The 27,757-nt window shown below is 39.5% G+C and overlaps 1 protein-coding gene across 2 annotated transcripts in view; it reads right to left on the minus strand.

The window, feature by feature from the left end:
- The window catches only part of nrxn2b (neurexin 2b), a 571,134-nt gene that overhangs the window by 343,528 nt on the left and 199,849 nt on the right, over nucleotides 1-27,757 (minus strand). Inside the window, exons 5-6 of one of the 2 annotated variants that reach the window (XM_073475281.1) lie at nucleotides 21,890-22,191; nucleotides 8,577-8,600 (exon numbers count right to left, since the gene is read on the minus strand). In XM_073475281.1, the coding sequence (XP_073331382.1) occupies nucleotides 8,577-8,600; nucleotides 21,890-22,191 (326 nt within the window). The remainder of the gene's footprint in view (nucleotides 1-8,576; nucleotides 8,601-21,889; nucleotides 22,192-27,757) is intronic. The other variant, XM_073475282.1, reaches the window with a different exon arrangement.

Consider the following 27,757-nt stretch of genomic DNA (forward strand, 5'->3'; position numbering starts at 1 on the left):
AGAAATTAGAATGAGGAGGAAAAACAAGGAAGAAAGTGGATTAAACACCAATGATGGTTGGGGCTGTCCCCTATGTGGTATCGCTTGGTTGGTTGCTTTTGGTGCCAGTCAGACTGGGGGCTTTCACTCTAGAGTGCAGTTGCTAATCACTGGTAGAGCAACAATCCTGATTTAGTTGAGTAATGACAAAAGTATACTTTAATTGTATCCCACACTGCACTCACTATATCCCACAACTGGCTCCTTTGCTGAGCCAGTTCTTGCTCAAGGAACAAACAGTAAAAAAAAAAATTCCTCTTTCAATATCCAATTTGCCTCAAGTCTTGTATTTTGTGAAAGGTTACACATTTGGTGCAGCACGTTTGATTGCTAACAGAGCAGAAAGCGCTGAGCGGAATCAAACACACAGCCTCAAGCTGATGATACGAGATAGTGTGGATTGAAATATAGAAACAAGACTTAATATCCAAAAAATAGTTTAAAAAAAACGGATGCATAAAGGGTATGTTTCTGAGGCTCCTCCAGGCTTTTTTTCTGTGAGATAGCTGTCTGTTTTTTGTTGTTTTTTTTTTTAAGCTCAAATCATATTTTGATGTCTGTGATATCAAGTCTCAGTACCCTCATATTACTGGAACACGTCTTAATCTGATCAAAATTAGTTTAAACCTAAAATATGACAGAATGTGTGGAGAGTATTCTTGTACTGTTTTGTACTGTTTGATGACACATTGAGGTGTAGTGTTTTAAGCAAACTCTACATAGTCAGTTCAAAAATTAACTGAAGAGTGATATACTCCATTGAAATTGAGTGGTTCTAAAATAAGGAAAAAACTTTCCCTCCACTGAGTTTATTAACCCGTACAAAAAACATGTCTTTTTATATTATGCTTATTACAAAACAGCAAATAACAGTACTCGTTTAGTATGTGCATAAGTTAAATTTGGCTAATTGTATGATATTGTGGCTGAATATTATATCAGTGCCACAGCTATGCTGCTATGTAGACTTCTTGCCAAATAATGTTGTTTGATTTGGGTGAGATTGTTGCAGTTAGTGACCAATTTATTGTCTAATTATACTAATAGAGCGGGCCTGGGCAAAAGCAAACTACTCTCTGATTCAACATCTGCTATTCTGCATAAATGTACACAGCTTAAATACAGCACTGCAGGGAACCGTGTACACAACCATCTGTTTTTCATTACCTTTGCACACTCAAAAGTGATGCTAGCACAAACTACCATCATTTCATCTGAGGAGCAACTCTACATTAGGTAAATGACAATGAGATTTTGCATATGGCAGTGCTTCATTTTGCTTGTTGAATCTACCACACTGTTTACAGCAGTTTTGATAAGCATTAGTTAGCACTCATATATATATATATATATATATATATATATATATATATATATATATATATATATATATACATAAATATATATATAAATAAATGTGTTTCTTAGTTTGTTTTAAAATTATACACAAAAGAAGCAGAAGAATCTATCAAGCCTTAATCCTAAAGAAAATAAAAACAAAGACTATTAAAAGACTCAGAGAAGGACCACGACCATGGCAGCAAAAATTCTTAAGCTGATAGATGAAAAGAAATCTTAGCAACTGCACTGAACAGATCAGTCGCCCCAGCTGAGTGCTCATCTTCGCTTTTTCTTTACTGTTTTTTCGACTCCTTTTTTTTTTCCTTTTTTTTTACCCGTACTTCCCTTCTAACAGGGCAACTCATTTTTATGTCTGCTGTTGCTACTTGGTGAGAAAGAGCTTGTATTGATCTAGCATGAAGAATCTGCAGTTGAAAGCGCCGGTGTGTTGGGGTCATCTTGAACATCTCAGATGGGGCTTTCAGCAGGGCAACTTCATCTATTCCATAGTGACGAGAGACGTTCCTTACAGGTGGCTAAGGAGGAGAAACAAGGGGGCTGGAAGTCTTACAACTTTACAAACTTTAGAAAACACTTGTGCGTACTTTGGCCAAAACCATCTACACATGGCATGACCCGTTCTCGAAATAAGGAGATAGCATGGACTGTCAAAAGGTAAAGATATAGCCTGTTAAGTTTTTTTTAAATTAAAATAGTGAATAGAAAACACCTAAATCTTTGATGGTCTTTGAATTTTGGAGAATATTTTATGGACTGTAGTTGATGGTACATATTCAGGGCAGGATATGATCAGGAGGGACTAGCATTGGCTAGCTGCCAGACACCTATGAAGTTCCCAGCTAAAGAGGCGCAATTAGACTTTAGCAATGTATTTGTTCTGTCCTTCTTCTCTCCATCATCCAAGATTTCACCAATTCCATGTTTCATGAAGCTTTTAATATGGTGGGTTTGTCAGGGGCAACCACATTATATTAATGGATTTATTGTGTGATTAGAAGTTGGACCTAGACAGCAATTAAAGACAAAGACAATATGACAAAGATCTAAAATCAGCACATGCATTATTAGAAATCAATAAATTCAAAACAAGTATCCAAGTGTTTCCTCTGAGGTGACTTTGTAATTATTCACAAGTGAGCAAGTCTTTGCTTCAAGCAGAGTGTACCTTCATCCCACTGAACAACATTACAAACCCTTGCATCACTGGCTGGGAGAGGGAAAGGGTGCTGATATCACAGGTTGATATGTGAAAATACCCTGGGGGTCCTGGCCTGGTTGCCATACAATTTGGAGGAAATCCAAAAGCGTTCTGATCTCAAAATGTTTTTGATTTTGGTTGCTGGTTCTTTCAGAGTTCCTTTGTTTAAAATTTTAATTTTTCAGCATTGAGAAATATGGCTTGAAACAATTTATAAATGTAGATATTTACTTCACCTTGTCACCAAAACAAGGCAGGTGGTCATGTGGTACTGAATAACCAAGCCAAGTAAAAACAATCTAGATATTCTGGATCTGTCTGTCGGAGTGCTCATCTTTGAGATCCCAACTAGTGAACATGACTAAGACATAGTAGCAGACACAGCAGGCCACTGAAACAGTAAAAATACTTTAAAGCAAAATTTCAATTTGATATAGCATAGTAATATCTGAAGCGGTGTTACTATCCTTAGTATTTTTCCGTGTTTTGGACGTTTCTGGGCATCAGTGTATATGTAGCCACCAGCCAGTAACAGCATCAGGGCTCTACAGTATGTAACAGAGTAAGGTTACATTGCTCTCTCCTCTGCTCTGTCTGTGTCATGAGCTGCAGGTGTATGTGTCTGTTTGACCAATGGTGGGGAATTAGTATACGCACACACACAGTGCAGCGAGGCAAACAGCAGAGAGGTGTGCACTTTGGCTGAATTAACACAAAATCCTGCCCTGCAGCACTTCCTACAGGGTTATGTGGAGGAGTAAACATGTTTATTTATGTATGTAACCACCCTGAAAAGAAATGATGAAATAAGGTTTTGTTTCTCTGATTCAATGGTTTGTTCTCGCTAACGCTGCTCCCTCTCTCATTCACTCCATAGCTCGCTTGACTGCTGCTCTCAGTCTAGTTGAGCAGGGGAATAGAGGCTAACTTTGAATGGTTTGTTTTCAAGCAGTATCTGACAAATCCTGCATAGGGTGCCTTTAAGAAACCTGAGCAGATGCTGCAATACGGCCTGGAAATAAATCTTTGTGATGTGTGATCACAGTTTCCGTATTGAAACATAGCCTAGTGTGATAATCGAAGAACACCTGACAAATACAAAAATATAACAGGCTAATTAACACATTCCTAGCAAGTAATATCTGTTCTTCTTCCATGGAGATCTCCCTTCTACTTGATGAATTAAAAATATAATTGACAAAAAAATAGGACAACACATGTAACACACAGATATCGATATTGATATATTAGACACAGACTGTTCACAAGTCTAGATTGTCCCGCTGTGAGGAAATGGGTTGTATCATGGTGGTTTGTTTTTAAGCTCTCTTCTTTTCTCATGATCCACCAACTACCTACAGAACAGCAAAGCTTTTCTGGGAGAGGGTTTCACCTTTATTGTATGGTGAACTAGAATTGTTCTTTGCATGAAGTCCTGGGGTGTACTCAGTTGAACGTGTTACTGGCTCATTGACCGTATCTGGTTCCATGACTGCAGGCTGATGACAAATGAACGCTCTGTGAAGTCGATCTGCTTTTCAGCAAGTAAACACGGGTCAACATGATTCCAACTGTGCTGGGGATTATACACTGTCCAGTATCAATGTATGAAATGAAGACAATAACACTAAACTTGAGATAGGGCTGCGCAATATTGTAAAAAAATATTATTGTGATTATTCTGACACACATTACGATTGCTATGTGATTGACGGTTAGTGAAATGCTTATTTTTGCATTACAATTTTAATCGTCACCTAAAAACTATTAAAACCATGATTGAATGCGTTTGGGTCTGCACCAAACAAACATCAATTTACATCTGGAGATCAAGTTTTGTAGGCCAGGACATCTCTGCAGCACTACAGAACTTCATTATAATGTTGTTTTGTCACGCATTTTACCTTTAATCAAAATATTGCTGCTTCTCCGATTTAGATATTGCACTTGGCCATATAGCAATTTTATTAATATTTCAAATAATGTGCAGCCTAAACTTGAAATGACAGGACTAACCAGATTCTGTATACAGTACAATTGTGTTTTATTTCAGTGAAATTAAATTGTTAATCATGTGTGCTTGTAAATGTATCTACATCAGGTCTTGCACACAATTTCCAACATACTTGGGACCATCACAGCCCATCCACTGCCTTTACTGATTTCCAGGAGTCTGGTAGCAACTTATCTGCTGACTGGAGTAGAATTTGAAAAAAGAAATGAGCAACGGTGAGCAAAAGGTAACGAACATATAGCAACCCCTACTTCCATAAAGGAGTGGATCAAAACAAACCCAGGTGGTACTGAGGGGCTGGGGAGAAGTATCAAAGCGAGTCTTGAGGCTTACGATAGCCATTTCCCCAATGTGAAAGGGGAAAAAAAGAGGAATTTTACACTTTATGGTATTTGAAGCTCTCCTGTCAGACCTTCAATGAAAACAATGGAAAATAGCTTTGTGCAAGTTACTCACTCTTACGGTGAACACATTTGCTTTTCAGGGGAGCAGATCATGCTCTAACTTCAATTCCCAAAGGCAGTCCAAATTTGGAGCATCCAACCTTCACTTTCACTGGGAGTCTGTAGTTTCTTTGTCAGCTATTTCTGACATGTACAGCACAGTCTGTCTCAGTACAGATACCTATCAGGACCTTATATTTAACACCATAATCTATGCAGAGAGAAGGCAACAAGCTTACCTTGAAAGTGTCCACTTACCCTTGTTGGCACTAAATTTGATTACCATCAGAGATCTTTTGCAGGGAGAAACAATGTGTTAAATTTTGGAGTAAGAATGTTAAACTGACTCCTCATTACCTCAGGTCAAAGCCAAACCGCAGAAAGGAAGGATGTTTGAGAGAGAAAGGAAAAGAAGGGACTCCCATCCAGCGGTGGATGTTGATAGATGTCTGGCAGCTAGTCAATGTGTATTAGTTGGGCATGATTTATTGTGGCAGGGGGATCTGTGTTTCAACACTAAACATGGAATCTGAAGTTTGGGAAGCTAAAGCAGGAACCTTTGAACTAAGCCTCTAGGTTAGTAAAGACATAAGGGAGGATTGGGAAGCTTGGGGCGAGTGCTGTTTTGGCAACAGTTGTCAAGGGGATGGGGAAGAGAAAGTGGGGTGGGGAGTTATTTTGCTGTGTGCCGAGAAGAGTTAAAAAGGGTTGGAGGGTGAACAAAATCGGTTAGTACTTTTGTAAGTAAGGGAAAGTCAGACACAAAAATGGTTGTTAGTACAGTTACAACAAAGGTTTGATTCAAACAGTAGATTAGTAACCATGTTTTAGTAAATTTAGTCAAAAGTCAAAGTGAGTAGGTGAGGATTCTTTAAAAGTCCTCTGCAATTTGATTGCTCAAACCAGGTCCAGATTTGGACTGAATGTGTTATTTCATGTGACAAGGGTTTGTTTTGGTTAAGAGGAAACAAAATGAACCCATCCAAGCTAACAGGGTGACACACAAGCCATGCACTTCGATGGAAAGATGACAGGAAGAATGGGGATGGGGGGGGGGGGGGGGGGGGGATTCCATTAGACACAGCACAAACAGACCACGTATCAAACAAAACAAATAAACCATCTGGCAAGATGCAGCAAAATGGGGAAGTAGTGGGGGAATACATTTAATTGCAGGGCAACACAACACCAGACAAATGGGGAAAGGAAGAGGGCTTTCAATGTTAAGGTTTTCATTTGGACACGGATGCAACAGAAAAACCCATCAAGACACGTGTACAACAGACTGACACGCGCTGGGCTAGAGCAGCATTAACACCCTGTGAGTATGCTGATGTGAAGGTGTTCTAGCCAACAGAAACATGCAAACAGGGTGCAGGAATACAATTACTGGGTACTGTAACGTTGGGGGATGGATGTGGGACAGGATGTGAACAACATCATCAATCACAGATGAAATCAACGGAAATGAGAGGGTTTTTTAAAGAATAGGGAAAATTGAGAGAGGAGAGAGGACATCACTGTCTTGGTGAATAGAGAAATTAGTATTCCAATGGAAGGATGCACTGTTTCATCCCTGCCCTCCATGCTTTTTGGACACAAGAAATTCTGTACTCAGTCATGATTGCAGTTCTCATCGTGCCATCACTCGAATTTCACCACGGTATTTATGATATGAGTTTAAAATTGCTTCATCACTTTGTCAAATTTGGCTGAGGCTGAGTGAGTCACGGCTAGATACAGTGGCTTTCTGCATGCTCACAACAACTTCTCTCCAACTCATGTGTTATGATGGATTGGGCCAAGTTATTCCTCACGGCATCGATTCTCTATTCACCAAGAAAATGGAAACATGTCTCTCCTCCTTACTTTTTTCCCCTTTTTTTGTTTCAGCAAGATATGGTGTGAGGTCATTATTCATTTTAGTAAGTTAATTTTGAAGTTAAACTGATAGAAGTAAAATAAATAAATAAAAATAAAATAAAATTGAATAAATAAAAAAGGCAAGAGAGTGTGGCTAACATGTTTTATGGCCATATAGATTAGATTAGGACAATTGATATATGTATGTATATATGTTAGCCATGATATATACATAAACATATATACTCAATGCAATCTGTATATAAAAAAAAAACAACAAAATAAATTGGGAAGGGGGTCAAGTCTCTTCATGCAAGGGGTGAGGGCAGTAAAGTATAAGAAATATAAGTAAGTGTTAGTGTTAATGAGGGGTCGATCGCACACAGTTCAGATTTTCCCAGGCAGTTCACTTTATGGTCTGTATCAATGGGCAGAGAGCTTCATTTATTGATTAGAACATCCAGTGAAAGCAAGTAAGACTGATGGCAACTAAGAATCTAGCAGTATACATCACAGTATTATAGTAAATTCAGCCTAATGACAGTTTTTTTTTAAAATAATTATTCTGCAACAGTGTTAGAGTCTCAATATTTTAGACATTAATGTCAAGTTATTTTGGCAAACTTCCCCCAGTCCGCCGCTTAAAAGTGCAATAGCCATTTTATTTTCAGTAATGAGCTTTCATCAGTACTCTCTGTTTGATTTCTGCACCCGAGTTCAGGGGACTACTGCCACATTAAAGCACTTTATCAAGTGTATACATGTGTGTAAGAGAGTGTGTTCAGGTGCAGGTCTGGGAGCAGCTCCATCTTGCTCATAAATCAGCCTAAGGCCACTAATGGGATCAAGCCCTCATTTGAGGCCTACTTTACAGTGAGGGCTTTGGCCACTAAATCAAGAGTTGTAAATACTCTTCATGACTCCATAAACCACAGGATGGCAAGCCTAGATAACAGGTCACTCCATAACAGGCTGAACAGTTCCAACTGAGGCAACAGAGCATGTTGGTCTCCCAAGTGCCATTCCACTCATGTTGTTAAAAAGTTGGGCAGATTAATGATCAAAACCATTTTTTTTTTTTTACTTCCTCTCACTGGAGTTGCCATAATAGGCTAATTGTCTGCTCGGGAACTCTGCTGTGTACGCTCACTTCATAAGGTTCTTTGAAGAAAAAATCAGGAGGAAACAGGGATTAAAAAAGTAAAGGTAAATCTTAATACTTTTCTGATATTCAATTGAGAAAATATCTTGCATTATGATTCTTTATTTCTTCATACGGATAGTATTTTGAAGTAAAATAAAAAATATATAACCAAATAAAAAGGGACAAAATAAACAGCAGAAAAAACAAACAAACAAAAAAAAAATTCTTAAAATCAAAATTTGTTTTTTCTGTAACTTTTTAGGCAGACCTCTTTGATGAAAACATACGTTCTTTTCAGGAAAGGGGAGAACTGGATGGCAATAAAAAGCAATAACATATATATATAGAGAGGGCTAAAAGAAAAACAGAGGTGGAGTTTTTCAGCTACCTTGGAATTGATGGCGGATACTTTCAGTAAAGCAAACAGAATAGAAAGAGGTAACGGAAAACCCAGGGCAAACCAAAGTATAAGACAATTAGAATGATATCTACCATATAATGCAGTTTGTTTACCATAGCGTGTCCAATGCCTGCGTGCTTCAGGAGAAAACAGGGGGAGGAAAAAGAAAAAAAATAATGACAAACCTTAAACTCAAGAAAACACACCTCAAACCCAAAAAGTGGGAAAGAAAAAAATAGAAATCGCCTTTTGCAAAACCAGCTTCTCCTTTTAACAGCAAAAGCAAAAAATTGTATGTAATAGTAAAATATAATTTAAAAGCATATGTATTTTTCCTATTGTTTCTATAGAAAAAAAATCCAATAAAGAAATAAAGAAAGCAACTGTGTAACTATCTTGTTTTAAAAGGGTAGTCTAACAAATAAAAACATAAACAAAACTGAAGGAATAAGGATAACAATACATTTGTTAGTATGTAAGTCGCAAGTTAAGTAGAGAAAACAACAGATGGTTCACATTCCGTGAATGACACAGTGTTAGTCGTTGAAATTATAAAAGGTAAGGGAAAAGAAAATTCACTAATGAAAAGAATCAAATTGGAAGAATTCTGAAGCTTGTTGTTAGTAAAAGAGACAAGAGTTAGCAAATCAACTTCCACAGAGGGGGTTTGGGTAGTTTTGATGGGAATGTTTGTTTTAAGTGGGAAAGGGAGTGAGGGAAAGTATTCACTCTGAGAGGCTAATCTGGTCACTGGGCTTGGCTGGCAGTTGGGTCTAGTCCATTTTAAAATGGCGTTCTTTGGTACTGGGCGTGGCCAATCATGTTTTGATGACTCGAAAAGGTGCAAGTCACTAAGAAAACGTTCTCCAAGTTGTTATTAATGAGCTACTGTGATATATGAAAGAGACAACCAAAAAGATATTATTGCATTGTAAAAATTGACAGTAATGGTAAAAACTACAGTGCATTTCCAGTGTACAAGGTGGTGGTGTGGAATAATCTGTGGAGTTTAAGAAAACAGAATCCATGTAGCATATTCTTGAGCATGACAGAACAAGATAGAGAGAGGGCAGAAAGAAGAGCAGAATGATGTCAGTGAGAATTCTAGTATCGGCAGCATCCTGAAAAAGAGAGAAATGTTCATTTAGTCATTTACGTCATTTCAACAATAAAGAGCAATGCTTGCAGTCCCTGCAAAGAAAAAAAGCATTCAAACTAGACCATGAAATGGAAATAAATCAGTCAATCAATAAGGAAACATGTCACACATCTTACGTCAGTCACCTCAGTGTCAAATAATATCTTTTGAACACCACTTCACTTCAAGGCTGAACTTCACTTTGTAACGCAATGCTTCCAATGCATCGACGCCGCTGTGTTATTGAAGCTCTGTTAAAGCAAGTAAGTTTAACCAACATTTAAAGTTACAGTACAGGAACTAAACAGTTTGGTTACAAACAATTGGAAAGAATCTATGGTGCATTTCATATGACAACTGCCAGGGAAGACATAGCAGACCATTGGCATACTGTGTTCTCAGTTTGTGCCTTTCATACATACGTAGCTACTAGTACTAGTATTTAGCTTTTGCAAGTCTAAAATGTTTGGATCTATACAAATCATGAAGGGGCCATATTTTTCATTTAAAATGGTAGCATTCACTGAAAAGGAGACACGTTTGCAGCTATGTATGTACTCAGAAGATCTTTATTATTTGGAGCATTTGGCCTTTTTTCAGAATGCTGACAATTTCCATCTTAAAATACCATCTTGCGCATTTGCTGTATATGTGGCATTGAGCAGTGAGAGGGTATAAGATCTATCACTGATATATGCCCTAACTTTTCACTCAGGCTGGAGCGGACATCTAAAGGACATCTTATAACTTGATTTCAAAGCTGACATGGTCAGCGACTGTGTATGACTATATTTGACACCAGAAAAAAATATATGGTGAACCTAGGGGGTCATACTAGTTGGGAATAGGGCACTTCCAGATTGAATTTGTCACTTGGCCTGTTAAGACAGAACAGATTTTACATAGTTAGAATTTTGACTACAAATTCACAACAAAACTTGAACTTGCCACCTTGATGTTTAATGTTTGGGGTCCACATTTGGTTCAAATGTTGTGCAAGTAACTCTCTATGTCTGCCCATGTAGTATGTACAGTAGATACAGTTCTGTGGGTGTTTTTTTGTGTGGGATGGATTACTATGTGCTGGTGCCATCTATGTGGGAGTTGAGTGGCACCCATAAACAAAGTCCTCCTCAAGGGGCTAACTGGCCGATTTAAAGCTTCATGTCCACCCACACTTTGTTCCGGGGTCATGGTAAAGTGCTCTCACCTGTCACCCACTTTGTCTAATGAATCCTCCTAATCCATTAACTAGGTAAATATGATTGAATGGTGGGCGTGATTTTGCATATCCACACCACACTGTACTCCCATGTATCTGAGGTTACAAAATAACAACTATAACATCAAAAGCGGATATGATAGGAGGCTATGACAACTGGGAACCTGACAATGATTAATTAAGTTAAACAAATGTACCCTTACAAAGGTGACAATGACTATGGGCTTTTTAAAACTCACCGAAAGATGGACTGCGATACAGCAGAGGAAAAGAAATGAGAGACCACTGAGTGCAACATTTTGAATTCTGTAAGTTTAAGATCCCTCGCAGGCATTTGATGTCTGGATGTTGAACTTATCTCCCCATCAGTTCTTTGACAGAACAGCCCTGGGATGGTTGTGAAAAATTAATCCCTCAAAAATTGCTGATGATCTTTGAAATGACACGATTAAGTGACTGCAGGATGCAAAAGGATGGGTGATGGAAAAATGAAAAGAAGAGATTACATTTGGACTCGTGTCTGCATAATCTTGTATAATGAAAGAACATCAGTGTGTCAGTCACAGTACACAGATCTGTGAGAAAACAGTATATGCATTAAAGGAAAAAGGGAAGGTGTATTTTGATTTTCCTGAGCAGGTTCTGTTAAGGGTAAAGTTTGCAGTATAAAGACATGCATTTTTCCATTGTTACACTGTTAAAGTTGTTCTTTGTTACTTTGACTTGCATTTTACTATTTGATTTGTTCATGTGTTGCAGTGTCTTCAAGTGTAGATGTTGAAACTTTATTATGATTTCTTGTTTCAAGTTTATCAGCACCGAAATTACCCAACAATTCCATGAAATAAGGTAGACACAGGGAGTTAGACTGCAGTCATGATTTCAAGAGTAAGAAGTAGAAAGAGCTAAATGAATAAACTGCCAGATGAGACAGAACAGTAGTGGACTGAGCCACTGTGCCGAGTGATGTGGAAAAGTAGAAGTGTTGAAGATCTAGAGGCGTAGCTATTATACAAGTCAGACTTTTTACTGCAGGCTTGAGAACTTTAAGTACTGCTGAACTGGTGCGCCATTGTCAAGATCAATCGTGCAGAAAATTGAAGTTTTGTTCTATATTTGTTTTCAAATGGTAGACAGAATGGTCTGGTAACTAGTTGGCTTAAAGAGTTTATGTCGTGATTTCCCAAATTTGTTCTGCTCCAACAAGTTCAAGAAGGAAGTGTGCGCAGCTCTAATGCAGGATGGATATACTGTAGGTAAAATGGCATGACATCTCCCAAAATAGCAAACCATATGAGATGAATCCCACCTAATCTTTCTCAGAAAGCATCTCAGGATTTCAAACCTGTCTCAGTGATTGGGGGGGAGGTAATAGTTTAGGATAGGGAAAACATAATAATGGGCTGACAGCAACTGAGAGTAGCAAAAGATAAATATTGGGAGGGTCTTTGGAGATAAACAAGTCAAGTACAGAAGAGAGAGCAGGATTGCAAAAAGACCCACTTTCGCCCCTCCATGCTACTAATTTCCCTGTCTTAAAGTAAATTTCCTTTTCCACTCATCATACTTGTTTCAACTTTGCCTAAAACCGAACATGCCTGGAGCTCCTGCTGTGACGGCCCATCACCCTCTCTGTAATTGACCCATGTGGGAAAACAGAGGCTGTGAATGTCGATGTTTGCAGATGAAGGATGAAGCTTCCAGTCATGTAAACAACCACAGGCCCTGACAAACAACTTTGTGTTGCATCTGTCTCAAAGGGCCCCTTGGGTTAAGAAATCATCACGTATTAAATATTGGGGGATGGGTTAGAAAGAGGAGAAATAAGCGAATGCTAGCAATTCACCAACTGTGTTCCGTAGTTGTGCATTTCACAGACAGACATAACAATAGACATGTCCTTTTAAGCTTTTGCCTAAGACCTGTAAGATGCAAGCCATTTGGCCAAGATGTAAAATGAGTTGTAAATCCAGATGTAAAAAAAATTCAAGCTGATGATATTTAACACAATTGTCACAGTGGACATGACTGAACTGCGGCCACCAGCGCATAAGCTGAATAAATATTTAATGACAAAGCTGTGAAAATGATCAATGGACAGTGCAGCGGAGCCAAGATCCCCAGACCACATAGATTTATCATTGTAACTGAGAAAATGCTAAGACTGATGACCATTCTCCTACAAATTTCCAATTTGGACCTTTAGAAATAAGCGATGAAGCCAATATGGTGGAATAATATAATGGGGTGGGGTGGAGGAAACAGGTAACACTTGTCATCAGGTGAAATGCCTGAATTATTGATTAAAGAAACATGAAAATTCAGTGGGAGGTATAAAAATGTAAGTATAAGCTCAATTTTTGATGGTTGTATGCATGAGAACATACAGTGTGCCTTGCTAGGTATTTATGTGTGTGAGGTGTATCAGACATTCCTCGGTAACGGAGACAATCTGTGGGTGACCGTGTCAGAGGGACGGGAGCGGGGCTCCGGTTCACAATAGCTCTTTCAGGTACATTTGGTTCCGCGTTCATTCCAATCACCCGCCATTCAGTCTGGTCCCACTCTTTCTAAATCTGGCCCCAAGTAATGGAAGCTGGCAGACAGGCTTCAGGTGCAAATATAAATGTCACTGCAATTATGGTGGGAAGAAGTCTGCAAACAAACTGTGTGAGAGAGTGTGCTTCTGTATAGGTATGGAGGTGCATGAAAATTGCAGTAGAACATTGTGCAATGCAGATGATCGTAATTTTCTCTCCTTTTCTGTTGTGCTTCCAATAATCCTTATCTATTTTTTTCATCTCTGACTGACAGACTGACACCCTCCTTGTACAACACCCCTATTTCCCTCTAGTTTTTAATCAGGAAGTTGGCAAGTTCAATGTCAACCAACAAGTACAACTCTTGAGGCTATAACACATTCCGGTAAAAAATCTTAATAAACTGAGCTGCAGTAAATCATTTAAATACGGATCAACTCCTTTTTTATGATGTACCCTACATTCTTGGGTGGATTTTATTGTACTTTCTCAGTACAAAATGAATCTGACATTGCATAGAGCTAATCTGTAGATGCCTTTGTCCCCCCATAGAGTATGTGCTGTGCACTTAGCCTGGCTTTGCTCAGTGCTTGAATATCAATGTAATTAGTGACTGTGCTACTTAACTTAAAAATTAGAACTTACTGGGAAGGGGGGAATACACTAAATATTTTCTATAAACAGATGGTTAATCCAACTAAACTAGCCATTGAAATTTAGGAATAAATACCAAAAGACATAACAGTGTGACAAGAGTGTGACAGAAATAACTCATACTTGCCTTTACACCCAACTGGTATAGAGGAGTTCCCTGGGATTGTCAAGAGTGATTCTGGGAAATTATAGGAAGTTACTGAAGTCCCTTTCACACATTATTACTTAGATATTATCCAGAATAGCTCTATGTGAGAGCGTAAATGTTTGAATCACATTAAATGGACATTACCCTGCCAGCTCTCTGGCACAAACTCTGCATAATGTGCGATTGAGCCTTAAAACAATGAGCAAATGGGCCTGATGATGATGTTGATGACGTGACATGGAGTCCAGCTGCTTTGTACTCTTTCCTGCTCTTCTGTATTTCCAGTCTATTGTTGATATTGGGGATATCCAAAATGCTACATGTGTGAAAGGACAACTGACACAATTCTTCAGACATTCTATGAAGTTCACAGCTAAGGTGTACTACAATCATTTTCTCAAGGTTTACTTTTGTGCTACTTTACCAAAAATTTTGAAAATTCCTATGAGATTATCTTCTTCTTCATCACTTACTTGTTTTTGTCTCACTTGCATTTTATTACGTCTCTCCACCTGTTAGAATGTGCTAATGTTGCAGAGATTTGTTATCTGATTATAGGTCTACGAGTGAGAGGGATGAATAAACATGAAAGTGCTGGAGCAGGTAGTGGAAAATGAGGCTGATGAGTGAGTGAGTGTGAGAATGCAGGCGGATATGCTAATGCAGTGGAAATGTGATGCAAATGAGCCTTTTTTCCCCTCAAATGCACAGGACCTCTCGGTGTTGGTATCAAACAGCTAGGGCGCTTTTCTAGCATAAGGTGTTTGTAGTTTGGGCAATGTACAGGCAGGAGCTGTGGTGTGGTGCTCGAGGTGTTCAGAGGACCTCTGATCAGCATGTGAAAAACAGAGCAAAAAAATATTTTAATTTTCCTAAATGTACATCTATTTACATTGTCTGTAGCCACCGCCTTCTTTTGGCACGGCTGGAGCACATTAGGAATACTTAAAATGTTATTGGCAGTAAACTGGGAAAGGATTACAGGGGTGTTAGCATGCCATTATGTTCATCAAACAATGCATTTCTATATGGCAGAGATGAGCACTCTAAATGGCATTTTTGATTTGGCCAGGTTCAGTCTATATGCTTAAAACATTATGCTGTTCTTATTGAGATAGTAACATTTGAATGGTAGGAGCTTCTTCACTGGGGGTTGCAGAGTTAGATAGCTTGAGTAACCAGTCAGTCATTAAGTCAATGTGTTACTTTTGATCAGTTTAATTCAATTATTTTTTTCTTTTGTTGCACTTGTCCCTGTGTGCGCATTAACTAAAAGGACCAAGGCATGTGTATACTCAAATGCTGCCACCTGGTAAATAATTACTTTTCATAATTTTATCAATAATGGCACAGTGTTGAACTGGAGGACTGAGTGGTATGGAAAGGGTTAATTCAATTACTAGGGTACTGCAGCCAGGGACGATTCACTACCCAACAGCATAGCAGACACCGTTGCTAAGTGACAAGTTGCTAGCAAGAATGGATGAGAGAGACAGAGTTGAAATGAGAGAAGGGGAGGGGAAGAGGAGCGCGAGAGGAACTGATTGGCTCCCTCTTAGGAATTCTGGCTGCTTCTTGGAGGATGGCTGGATGAGAGGGGAGGAAGAGGATGGAAGGTAATTGCAGCAGATTATGGAAAGGAAAGGAAGGGAGTATCTAGGGATCTAGTATTGATTTGAGGCAGAGGGTTTGATGTTCTCATGCTGTCTTCTCATATGAAATAAATGTGATCATTTCCCCAACACACCCTGCTACATATAACATGATTTAAAATGTGGTTACAGGGATTAAAACATATCAGTGCATGAATAATGAATCAAGGGTTGAAATTTATACAGTAAATTTGTAAATTCCTCATTCTCAAAAGGAATAATGGGTATAGAAGATAAAGCTGAATGTTCAAGATCTTACAAAACTAATGAAGGACAATGATGAACTTTTCAGTTATGACAGCAACTGAGCCACAATAGCGTTTGATTTTAAAAAATAAAAATAAACCATTTTCGTTGCGAGGTTGTGTGCGGGCGTAGCATGAGGACAGTGTTGTGTGCTGAATGACAAGACAGACAGTTGGCTAGCGCCTATTTCTATTATGCATGGGAGACATGTATGGAGGCTAGAAGATCTCTAGAATTGCATGAGAATGCATGTCTGCTTATCGATTCTTACTACCTACGTACTTAGCAAATTAAAGAAATCCAGTTTCTCTAAAATTGTAATACCTGCTGTGTCTATAGGTAACAGATCACAATTCTCAACCGAACGATTGCTGAACTCGATCCTGATGCATTTCAAAGCTCGCCCTCTCCAGCTGAACTCTGGGCCGACAATTGAATCTCAGGGCTGTGCATTAAGCTCTAAGAGAACATGAAAAAATGTTTTTGATCCAATCATTAATCCAATGGCTGAATCCAAGTTCCAATTATGTGGAAAAGAGGTGTACATGGGCTGGGGAGCTGAGAGAACGTCACAGCAGTCAAGACAAGGGCAGATGATACTGTAGGTGAGACATTATAAGGAAAGAAAGGGTGACGGTGATCCAAAACGGAAAAATAGGATAGCAAAAAAAAATAGATATTGAGTTCAAAGGTCTCTCTCTAGACACTGGCTAAGCCACTGGCCCACTTCTATGACACACTAGATGTTGAATCTTTTGGTTGTAAAGTCACATTGGGGAATTAGAAGAAAGCCTGCTTTTGTTCTTCTTTTCATAGTAGAGAACAAACTGCTGTCTCTCTCCAAGTGCTCCCCTCATCCTCCCACTGCTCAGATATTCCTTTCGTCTCAGGCAGCAGCACTACACTTCATTTACCACAATAGAGATATTGTGCACACAATGATTCTCTCACTCTCTCAGCTTCCTATGAACAAACAAAAATACAGACATACAAGCCCACACTTCCTTCCCACTGCCAGTGTGTCTCATGTTTCCTTTGACTGTCTGCGCTGTCCTTTGGGATGCAAGTGCCTGTTAAGCTTACAGTCGGGCCGTTTTGATGTGAGGCCATTGTGATTGTTCCAGTGATCGTCAACATGGAAAGTTAGCCCTCCAAGAATATATTAGTCTATAGATGACTGTATTTTTGTATTTCTATCTTTCCAGGAGATAGAAAGCATGGTTTCAAGCTTTTTTTCCCGGCACTGCATCGATATAATTTCAACAAACCATGACTATAAATCAAACCACTGACAATATTATAGAGGTGAGTTAATAGGTCCGAAAAACAAACCACAGAAGCTACATCATAGTCAACCACAGTTCAGTGTGGTGTAACATCACTCTGCCATGCATATCAATGATATTAGAAACTGAATGTGAATCTAATATTTAAAGCAAATATATTACCCACCAAACATTCATCAAGAGGCCCAGAGAGAATCAGCCAAACCTGATCTCCACTTGCTCTACTGCTTGTCTGCAACACACAGATACTGATTGATTGACTTTGAGTTACTGTAGTGACAGTAATGGGTTTGAACAAAATAACACAGGCGCCAGTGGTTTTAGTTTCTGCCCAAGGTATTCTCAATGCAATTGCGGCTGATTTTTCCGATTGTCAATGCTAAAAGTTACCCCTGAAAGTAATACAGCATTGTGTGGGTTAGTCCATGTGCCTGCAGGGTTTCTGGGAAAATCAGAGTGAGATTTAAAAAGATCAGAGAATCAATATTGAGCATACAGTACAGTAGAGAATGGGCAGTTTTTATTTAAACTATGCATGGTGAATGCATTAAGAGGAGGGCCTTAACCCTTAGATGCATGCTGACTACAGTGTCGTTGCACACATAATATTTGACCTATTTTCACAATGTGTTCTGCTTTTATGCAGTGTATCAGATACATCTATCATCCCCCAAGACAGCCTGACATGAGGGTTTCCATCTTTGTCTTTGCCCTTCCTCTTTCTGCAGAGTGTGTAGACATGTGTGTGATCCCAGAGGAGGGAAAGGGCAAGGATGGTCACCAGTGCTGAAGTCTACAAGATGTCCATGATGGTAGATCATCATGTCAGTGGGGGGAGGGAGAGGAGGTGATCCCTTGCTGCATACACGAACCAATGTTTGCATTGAATGGGTAGAACGGGTGAGGATGTGTGTGTATTGTGGGGAGAAACTCAAGAGAGGTCAAGGCAAGTGTCCTTGCCTGCCTATCAACTGTACGCCACAGGGATTAGCTAAACTCCTCAAACACACACCATCATCCACATACACACTTGCAGTACTACATCATGCCACCAAGGGGAGCTCTGAATCTGTGCTCATTTGTTAGGCATATAGCATACCCATTTCTCCCCCATTCCCCCCCCTTTCTCTCCCCTCTCTTGGCGGAGAGTCCCTATCACCTCACCTAATTCTGTCTGCTTCATTTTATTCCGCACAAAGCTGACAAATTCATAGGTTTTGTGGAGAAAGGCGGCAAATATACACATACAGAGGGAGAGAGAGAGCGAGAGACCAGCTTGTGAGAGCTCACAGGCTTTACTTATTTTGGAGCTTAGTGATGCAGCAATAGATATGCATGACGTTGCAAGAGCCATTAAGAACAACAGACACAGAGCGGATGAGACTTTGGAGGCCACTGGGACTGTGCGATAACCTCATCTGGAATCCAATGCTTGTCTTGTAGACTGCAGGCTATTTTTAATGCAAGGTATCATGTTAGCCCCAATGGGAAGATGAACAGAAAGGAATGGTGTGCTTGTGTGGGGGCACTGTCTACATTTTTAGTTGCATTTAACAGTATTCGTAGCATCTCAACCACAGCAAGTGTAGTAGGAGGGACAAGGAGTGGATGTTGATGGACAACTGCCTACAGTTCTTGTTTGTCCATTGTCAATATGGATAGCCACACATAATGAGAAATATATGTTTCTTTCTTTCTTCTTTTTTTTTTTAGAAGAGGGGAAAAGAAGATAGTGATTATTTTGTGTTGGAAGATTCAGACATAAAAGATAAAATCTATGAGGGGCATACATGTTTAGGTTAACACAGGAGTCAGTTTGTAGGTTTCATTACAGTTTAAGTGGAAAACATGTTTAACTTTTGGTGTTGGAACACAGTAAGTATGTGGTATGCATTCATCCCTTAACTCATTCATAATTTTCCACATTTTTGAGTTACGTGAATTTATTTGGAAACTACACTGCATACAGGATGGTAACAATATAGCAAATTCAATATCAAGTGTGTTATCCTTGAGTGTGTCTCATGCGTGTGGTGATATGAGTGCAACTGCACGTGTGAATATTTAATTCCTCTGACATGCGCAGAACTGTGTAAAAGCATTGGTGTTTTACGACACCTCAAAGCAAGCAAGTGCTCATTGATCTGAAGGGTATCAGTCTGGGAGTAAACACAGGGTCAGAGGTGGTCAATGTCATCGATACCTCGCTCCTCCTGCCTCTCAGTGGGAATGGTCCAGTGTAAATCTAGAGAGCTCTTTAACACTTAGCCCGCCTGTTATGTCAATTAGAATGATCCACTGGGGATTCAAGCTGTTATGCAAGTTAACGGAGGTTGCCTGGGCAGCCTGATGTGGGTGGTTAGTTCTGGTTCAAGGCACGGACTGAGAACAGGCATTTGATATCTTCTCAGCAAACTTAAGTTTTCATACAAGAAGATTCTGAATATGTGCAACTTGCACGGCTCAAAGAAACTCTTAAATATAATACTTTATTCTGGTAGGCAGTAAAATGTAAGGCTTTATTTTTTCCCCAAGAATATCAAGATTAAAGTAAGATGACATTGAGGCTGTTAGAAATGCTTACTCATTTAAAGTAAGCAACATGTGTTCATATGTGAATTTTGAATCAAATGATTAAACTCTGGATATAAGATAAGATTACTTTGAGAGTTCCACACAATTATTTTAACAAGACACATTATACATGTATTATTGTGTTTAAAACCTCATTCAATAAGTACAAGTGTCATTTAATATTGCTCCCAGCAAAATCCTTGCAGATTGTTTTGATGTACATGCCAGTAGCGACATACAGGCACAGATGATAGAGGGACAGAGCGACAGGCAGATAATAGCGTCTCAGTTTAGCATGTGTGCATGTACGTAGATGTGTGACTTATTTGCCTAATGGCCATTATAGTGCAGTTGGTGGTAGGTGGGTTGGCTCACACTGTAAATCTTTAAAACTGTGTTGGCTTCCCGAACTCATTAAGCTAGTCTCACTCTGCTGATCAGACATGGCTCTACAGCATAACATATCTGACCCCAACTGTGTGTGCTTGTGTGTGTGAGAGAGGCTGCGTCTGAATTTCTGTGTGTGCCGGTGAGAGTGTTATCATTTATCCTAAAGCAAGTACAGCATATGCTAAGAAAATATCAGCTCCACAAATCTTGGACTTTTTCCATGTCTAAGTTACCACACAGAAAATATATAATAACATTATTGCAAAATGACAGAAATTGCAGGGTCTGGTTGGCATGGAAATTTCTCCTGATAATTTAACAGCACTTAGTTCACATTAAGAATCACTTTGCTCTCGGGTTTCCTTTTCTTGCGTGGGTAGGAATTTCTTCAGTGTCTAAATGTGTTTGATACTACTGGCTGTTTTTTTTTTTCCTCTAAAACTTTCTGGGGGTGTTTTTGCAGGCGCAAAGAAGTTGATGTACCATCTTTGTGTTAATGCATTCACATCAGGCTTTTTTGCATTCAGGGTCACTTACAATGCCCATTATTAGGTCTGACAAGCCATTCATTCCAATTACAATTACCAGAAAAAATGTGAAGAAGTAAGCACGGCAAGTGTAAGTGGAATTGATTCTATCTCACTGCTGCTATTTGCAACCGCCAATTGATGACCTGGTGCAAACAGAGAGTCCAGTATTCAGAGAGTGTATTGTCTGTGCATGTACTTATTGCTTTGCTTTGCAGTGTCTTTGTGTGTATGTGTGTTTAAGACAAAACAAAAAAGGACAAAACAAAACAAAACAAGAAAAAATTAAAAATAAAATAAAAAAAAACAAAAGGTGTGGCTGTGCTGGTATGCACTCACACACCAGTATACACACATACATCCAGACAGTCAGGTTGCTGCTCTTTTGTTTTCCATTAGTTGCGATTAAAGGTTTGTAAAGATGTGTTGGGTAATTTGTTCAGAAAGGGTTTAAGTGCATTGTCACCTTTGATAAATTAGGGTGCATTCCATTTATGTAGCCGAGTACATTATGTGCATACATACTGAGCAGGCAGTTTCTCCACTTGTTCATTAATAACAGCACAAATATAGTGTACTTGGCAACACCATACATTTGCATAGTTGTCTATCGTTTCATATTTATGTATGTTAACTAAAATCTAAATATGACAGTGATTATATTCTTTTTTATAGTCTTCACTTGGACTATGTGATTTGTTTTTGCCTTTTAATGACCTTTGAATAACCTTGAATATGAAAGTGATGAATCTTTGGTCATTCAAATAAAAAAAATAAAAAAAGCATATGAAGCTATAAAGGACAGCGAAAACAGCACCGGCCTTCTGTTCAATTCCAGTCTGGAAAAAACACACACTTCTGTTAAAGTGGGAAACAAGCAAAATGAAAGGAGAGAAGGAACATGAAACAAAGGCTCCCTGTGTGCTCAATGTGCAGAGAGGAAATATATATAGATAGAGAGTCAAATAAAGCAGCAGAGATAGGGTGGGTGGCAGAAAGAGGCACCACTCCCGACTGTGGTGGCCCTGGATTACACGGGCAGTGTTTACCTGGCGCAGGTTGCGGGTGACGCGCACGTCATGCCAGGCGTTGTCGTTGAACTTGCCGTTGACGGGCTCCACCAGGGCCTCGAATGCCCCCGAGCCCAGGTTGATGACCAGCCAAACGGCACCGCTCTTCAAGGAAAGGTTTACGTAGTCGGCCGACTTGCCGGTGTGCAGCATCAGGCCATTGCGTTGCAGCGTGCGGAAGGAAAGTGTGATCTCATCAGTGCTGCTCTGGATGGGCGTCAGGGACAGGTCATAGCAGAAGAACTCGTTGCCCTTGAAGGTGGCTACTGACTCCTCCTTACCTGAAAGAAAAAGAAAAAGAAAGGTGAGTTAAAGGAAATACTGTATAATATAATGGTTTGTTGAGGTAAGAAGAGTTTTTGTCTTATGTTAGAAATATACTCAGAATGAGTCATATTAGTAGGCTACAACTTGTTTGACTGCACTCCTGTTTCCTTCCCAAAGACATGTTCAATGGTAAAGGAAGTTCCCATCCACTCAAACCTTATTTTGCTTAATGTTTCTTCTAGCCAGATGTTGTGCAGTTTGACACTTGAAGGCTCTTTTCACCTTTCTCTCATGATGGGGGAGAGATTCTCTTTAAATCTCAATGAAACATGTATGTGATAGCCTGACTTTGTGACATCACAACCAGTTGAGAGGCCAATCATGGGCCAATATGCAACCTACACAAAGCTCATGCGGAAACTTGAAGCATCCAGCATGTTTATACTGAGAATCAGCTTTTTAGTACAGTAGATTCTGGATTTTTTTTTTCTTTTCTCTTTTTAGTAGTGTTGCTTTTAAGAATTTGCAGTTTGTTTATTTAACCTTTTATGCGGAAACCACATCGGACCAAATGTATTACTGCAATTATTTTGCAATAGTAGAGTATTGTTAAATGTCCTAAAAGATGCCTGGAGGGGAACTTTGATAGAAGGATTATAAAGCCAGCCTCTTGCTGTCTCTGAGCAGATTAACTCACAAACACCGGTAGTGTTTCACAAGTTTCCACTGACCAGAAATGGGCAAACACTGATGTAACACTTCTCTGTGCAAGGATCACATGGGTCATATATTTTGAGATGAAATCAATTAGCTATGGTTATTGATTCCAGTGTTAAAACATTGATTGTTGCTGTTCCTCTAAGGCGTGCAAGACATGTTTTCATCACGGAAGCTCCATGGTGCAAAACAGTATTTGTTTTAGTTTACAAATAAATCAACAACACATTAATCCAACACAGAAAACACCTTCAGTGTAGTGTGATGCATCTGCCATGGAATGATACAGCAGTATGGTGTGGAGTGTGTGGTGCAAAATAAAATGACTTCCATCAGAGCAAAGCAAACAGCTGGATCAGAATTAGATAGAAGGAAGTTTATGTATTAGGGGGAAGAAGAGAAAACAGCAAAGAAAATAACAGAGGAAGCATGAATGCAAAGACTAGACAAAGTAATGTAGATTAAAGAAGCAACTCAAAAAAGCTACACAGGAAAGGAAGAAAAGGTGTTGTCAACTTTGCTAATGCCTGTCATGCCAGTCTGTCTGCAGCACATGTCCTCCTTCCACTGCAGTGAGCTTCATTCACACACTACCAGTCAAAACAGCCAGTTTATACAATGGATACGTGTCAACCTGCAGCCTAACAGCAGCAGGGGAAGACACTGTGTGCATCTGTCAGGAACTGAACAAACACCTGCAGCTGTCACAGCAGAGAGTATGGCTACAACAACACTCACAACAACGACACCTCAATCACAAGAGTCAACGCGTGGACACTGAAGCCGAGTGAGCAGGGGATTAACATTCATCTAATGCTCCATCTTATATTCCATGATCATGTTTACATGCAGGGCATTTGATGTACTCTTTCTACAGTTATATGCTTATCATTTGGAACATCTACATACAACATTTACTGTAAATTTCTGTTCCAGACATTTATGCAAATTGGGGTATATTTAATCAGATCGTCGTATTTAGTTGTATTGCATATTTAAACATAAAATTATGTAAGTTAGGGGAGATTTCATGCTAATATCTATTGGTTAAACATTTTAACGTATTTACCTTTTTTGGGTCAAAAAATCTGCAGAATTAGATAAAGAATATGTAGCTTTAAAGGTTGTTTTCTCAAAATGAGTTTTTTTCTCATACTCAGAGCCAGAAATCCCCACTTTAGTAACACTTACACTTACTGCACCTTCCAGTTTTATTCCTATCTGTATTTTAAAGGTTTTTACATAGGAGTTTGTTTATATATCATTCAGAGCCTGATGTATAGAGCATTCTGTTCCTAATAACATGGCGAACATTGATTTGTTATGGCTGTTGACTTCATTATCTGATTTATGGAGTGATAAATAGAGATTTTCTAAATCCTCCCTGTAAAAAAACCTTTGAGTCTTATATATCTACAAAAGTTGAACTTAAACTTTTTTTTTTTTATCCAATTTTGAGATTTTTGCTCTGGAAATGTATATAATTTAGTGTATTTTTAATCATGAGATACGTGCTACAAATCAGCTGCTTCAAAGGGGGAACAAAAAGACGAGACCTTTGGCAAGAGCACACACACACCACCACCAATAACAGCAGAATCGCTCGACTCTCAAATAACTCTTCCCTGCTTAGCCATTATACAAATCAACTGATTTCCCAACATGAACCATGATCTGAAGTGACACTCTACTTCCTGTGTTCGTTTGCCCCTCCTCACCTCTGTCTCCCTGGGGAGGCCAGATTGAAGAATCAGCCTCAGGTAATGAGGTTTAGGGCTGAAACAGGAAAGAGACGGGCCAAACTCAAACCGCCACGAGGGCCCCGTATGGGTGGATCATCAAATCTAGTTTATCCTGAAGTTCCATTACAGCAAAATCGCTCCAAGACCTCAGTGCATTTCCCTGGGGAGTGAGGCTGGAGCTGGCCAGAGGGGGTGGTCCGCTGGCAGACAGATTGAAAGCCAAATCTCATGAGCGAGTGAGTTCGCCACAGGAGCAATCTTAGGTGGGAGGAGAAGAGAAGTGATGGATAATAGTGTGTCCATTTGATAGCTGTGCACTTTGACCTTAGATATGACCATATAAAGTTCAGCTTGCGGTAGCCTACATAAGGTTGCTTACAGTATTTAATTGACAATAAGTTAAGGAATAACTGTTGCATGTAAGTCATGCATAAAAGAAAAAGCAGTGGTGATGGGCAGAGAGAGTGCTGTGTTAAGTGACATACTGTTACACTTCTGGAACATTAAAAGGGGATGATAGACTTCACTTTGAGAAAAATAAAGCCACATAATATGAGTGCATGTCATCACATAAAAGAAAACATTTTACGTGTGAAAGAAAAAAAAAACACGGAAATGAGGGACGAATGGCATCCAGACAGAGACAGCTACTTAAAAGACCATTTTGGCTGAAATCGAAATTTAGAGCAATCTCAACTGAAGTGTGAATTGTCATAGAGAAAAGGCATCAAAGGAGAGAGCGAAAGAGATGGAGGGGAAAAATGACACGGAGGAAAAAAAGCAAATCCCCCAAGAGCAGCCTCCTGGCGGTGTCGGCGTTGCTGATGTAGGAAGAACAAAAGCGTACCAAATGGACCACAGCAACCATTTTCAATTATGTATTGAGTTGGACTCACTCCCAAAGTATGGGCTGTTAACAGTAAGCAACAAACAGCTTGTGATTGCTTCCATGAGCTCAGTGAGACGGAGCCACATGCAACGGAGAGACTGTAGCTACAAAAAAAAACAACAAACAAAAAAACTTTCTTTTGTTTATGTCTGTTTAATGAATAGAAGGCTGAGAGGAGGAGATAACGCTGGAGAGGATCAGGAAGTGACAGGAGAGAATGGGGGTGTCATTATTGCATCTGTTAGTCAACATGCCAACATGCCCATCAATAAATTATTTCAAAATTAACTTAATTAATTTTGTTGTCCCTGACTCCAGAGCCAAAGGTAGAAAGATACAATATTAAAGTCAGCAACACATAGTTATGTCATCCAGAAGTTGACAGTTTTGCCAATTGCATTAAGTCATTTTCTGTGTCTCCTGTATGCTCCAGGAAGTCTGTGCTCCTCCTCCACCCTGCAAAGCACGAGGAAAGCCCTCCTCTCAGTCTCTAAGGAGAGAAAATCACTTCAACCTTGGCTTTCGAGACAAAAACTAATATAAAGAATGATTCCTTCCCTGAGAACACTTGAGCTCAATTGAAAATGTGATTGTCCCCATACATCTGTTTCTCCTTCTGCATCTACTGTACATCTCTATCTCATCCCCTCGCTCCCATGGCAGCCCCGTTGTGATTACATGCACATACACACTTGGAGCATTTTCACTCAGATCAAATCTCTTTCCATAAAGCCCAAGAGCTGATGCTGTAGCCAGAAGTAAGACAAGACACACAGGCACGCAGCAGAGACTTAAGTGCTGTCAAGGTCTCAATTAACCTCACAGAAGACCCTGACTACATTACAGAAATGACTCATTTGAAATTTAGCCACCTGTAATAGCGTCTTCATTATTAATTAAATGTTGAGTTCCTCAGGTATTTGATTTCAATGTGATCGGTGGACAGACCTTTAGTACTGGGTATTTGTATGAGTCAAAAATGATACTCCCTGAATCAAGCCAGAGCAATCTAACCAACAATTGCTTCATGATTAAGCAGATGTAATGAGGCAAGCTGCTGTTTATCATCAGCCCACATGTTTCCAACTGGCTTCGGCAGCCTCTGCAGACACTCGCACTTCAGGCTGATTCTCCTACGAGTCAGATTCAAATGTTCAGCGGCTGAAAAGTTAACGATGCAAGAACAAAAGACAAAAAGGTAAATGCAGACTTCTGCTGGATAAGATATACGAGGGTTTAAGCACCTATGCAGTGGCACTATAAGCACAGCAGTTCTTTCTAAAACATCTAAATATAAACCCCAAACTCCGCCAGATTTTGAGGTGCTAGCCAACATCTGATGTCTCTGGAAGAAAAACTAAAGTAAGATTTCAAACCAGGAATCAGTACAACACTGTACCACCTTACTCTTCAAGCACACGTGATCCAACTTAGTTTGGCACACATTCAAAAGAACTCACTTTCCTTTTCCCTATGCCTTTGTACCGAACACAAAATGGATTTGATAACCTCAACCTCCACTGCCATCTCTGTCACAATCACACCACCAACAACAGCTAAGCACTTTGCTGCAGTTGTTGGGTCAAGCAGCTTGTCCTCTGCAACCCCTGGCCTCCCATGGTTTTCCGTTTCTATGAGCTTGATTTCTACGAGCTACACAGAAAGATTGTGATGGGGAGGAAGGACGGAAGAAGAGCATGGAATTCAAGCACTAGCGAAATCAATGCCATTGACTTCGACCACACACACATAACACAACACACTTCAACCCACACACACAATTGTAACCCATATAGTCCTAACAGCCCTACGATTGCTTCACTTAAGAGCTACACAAAACTATGAGCATTAGGGTATGTGGAAATTGTTTTATTGGGCTTTCCTGCAACAGCAATGCCATGAATTATGATGTATAGATATTTTTAACAAGTGCCCCCACTCTGGAAAAACACTGTATCACAAATGGTGATAAAATGTCACGAGAACCCAAATACAATCTGTGTTTATCAATGCTGCCCTGAAAGTGCCATTTTAGGCAAGTCTTTGGTGGATATTACAGTAATAAAAGCGCAGTGCAGCATGTGTTATTAAATTGGATTCAGCTCAGACAGAGAGAGAGAGAGCAGGTTTAATAAGATGAGCTGCATGAATAGCTCCATCCAAACTTGTGTGGTGCATTAGTCAACGCATAATGAACCTTAACATACTGCTTTTTGGCCGATTGGATTACAT

This window comes from Pagrus major, chromosome 10 (genome assembly GCF_040436345.1).
Source record: "Pagrus major chromosome 10, Pma_NU_1.0".
Taxonomy (NCBI): domain Eukaryota; kingdom Metazoa; phylum Chordata; class Actinopteri; order Spariformes; family Sparidae; genus Pagrus; species Pagrus major.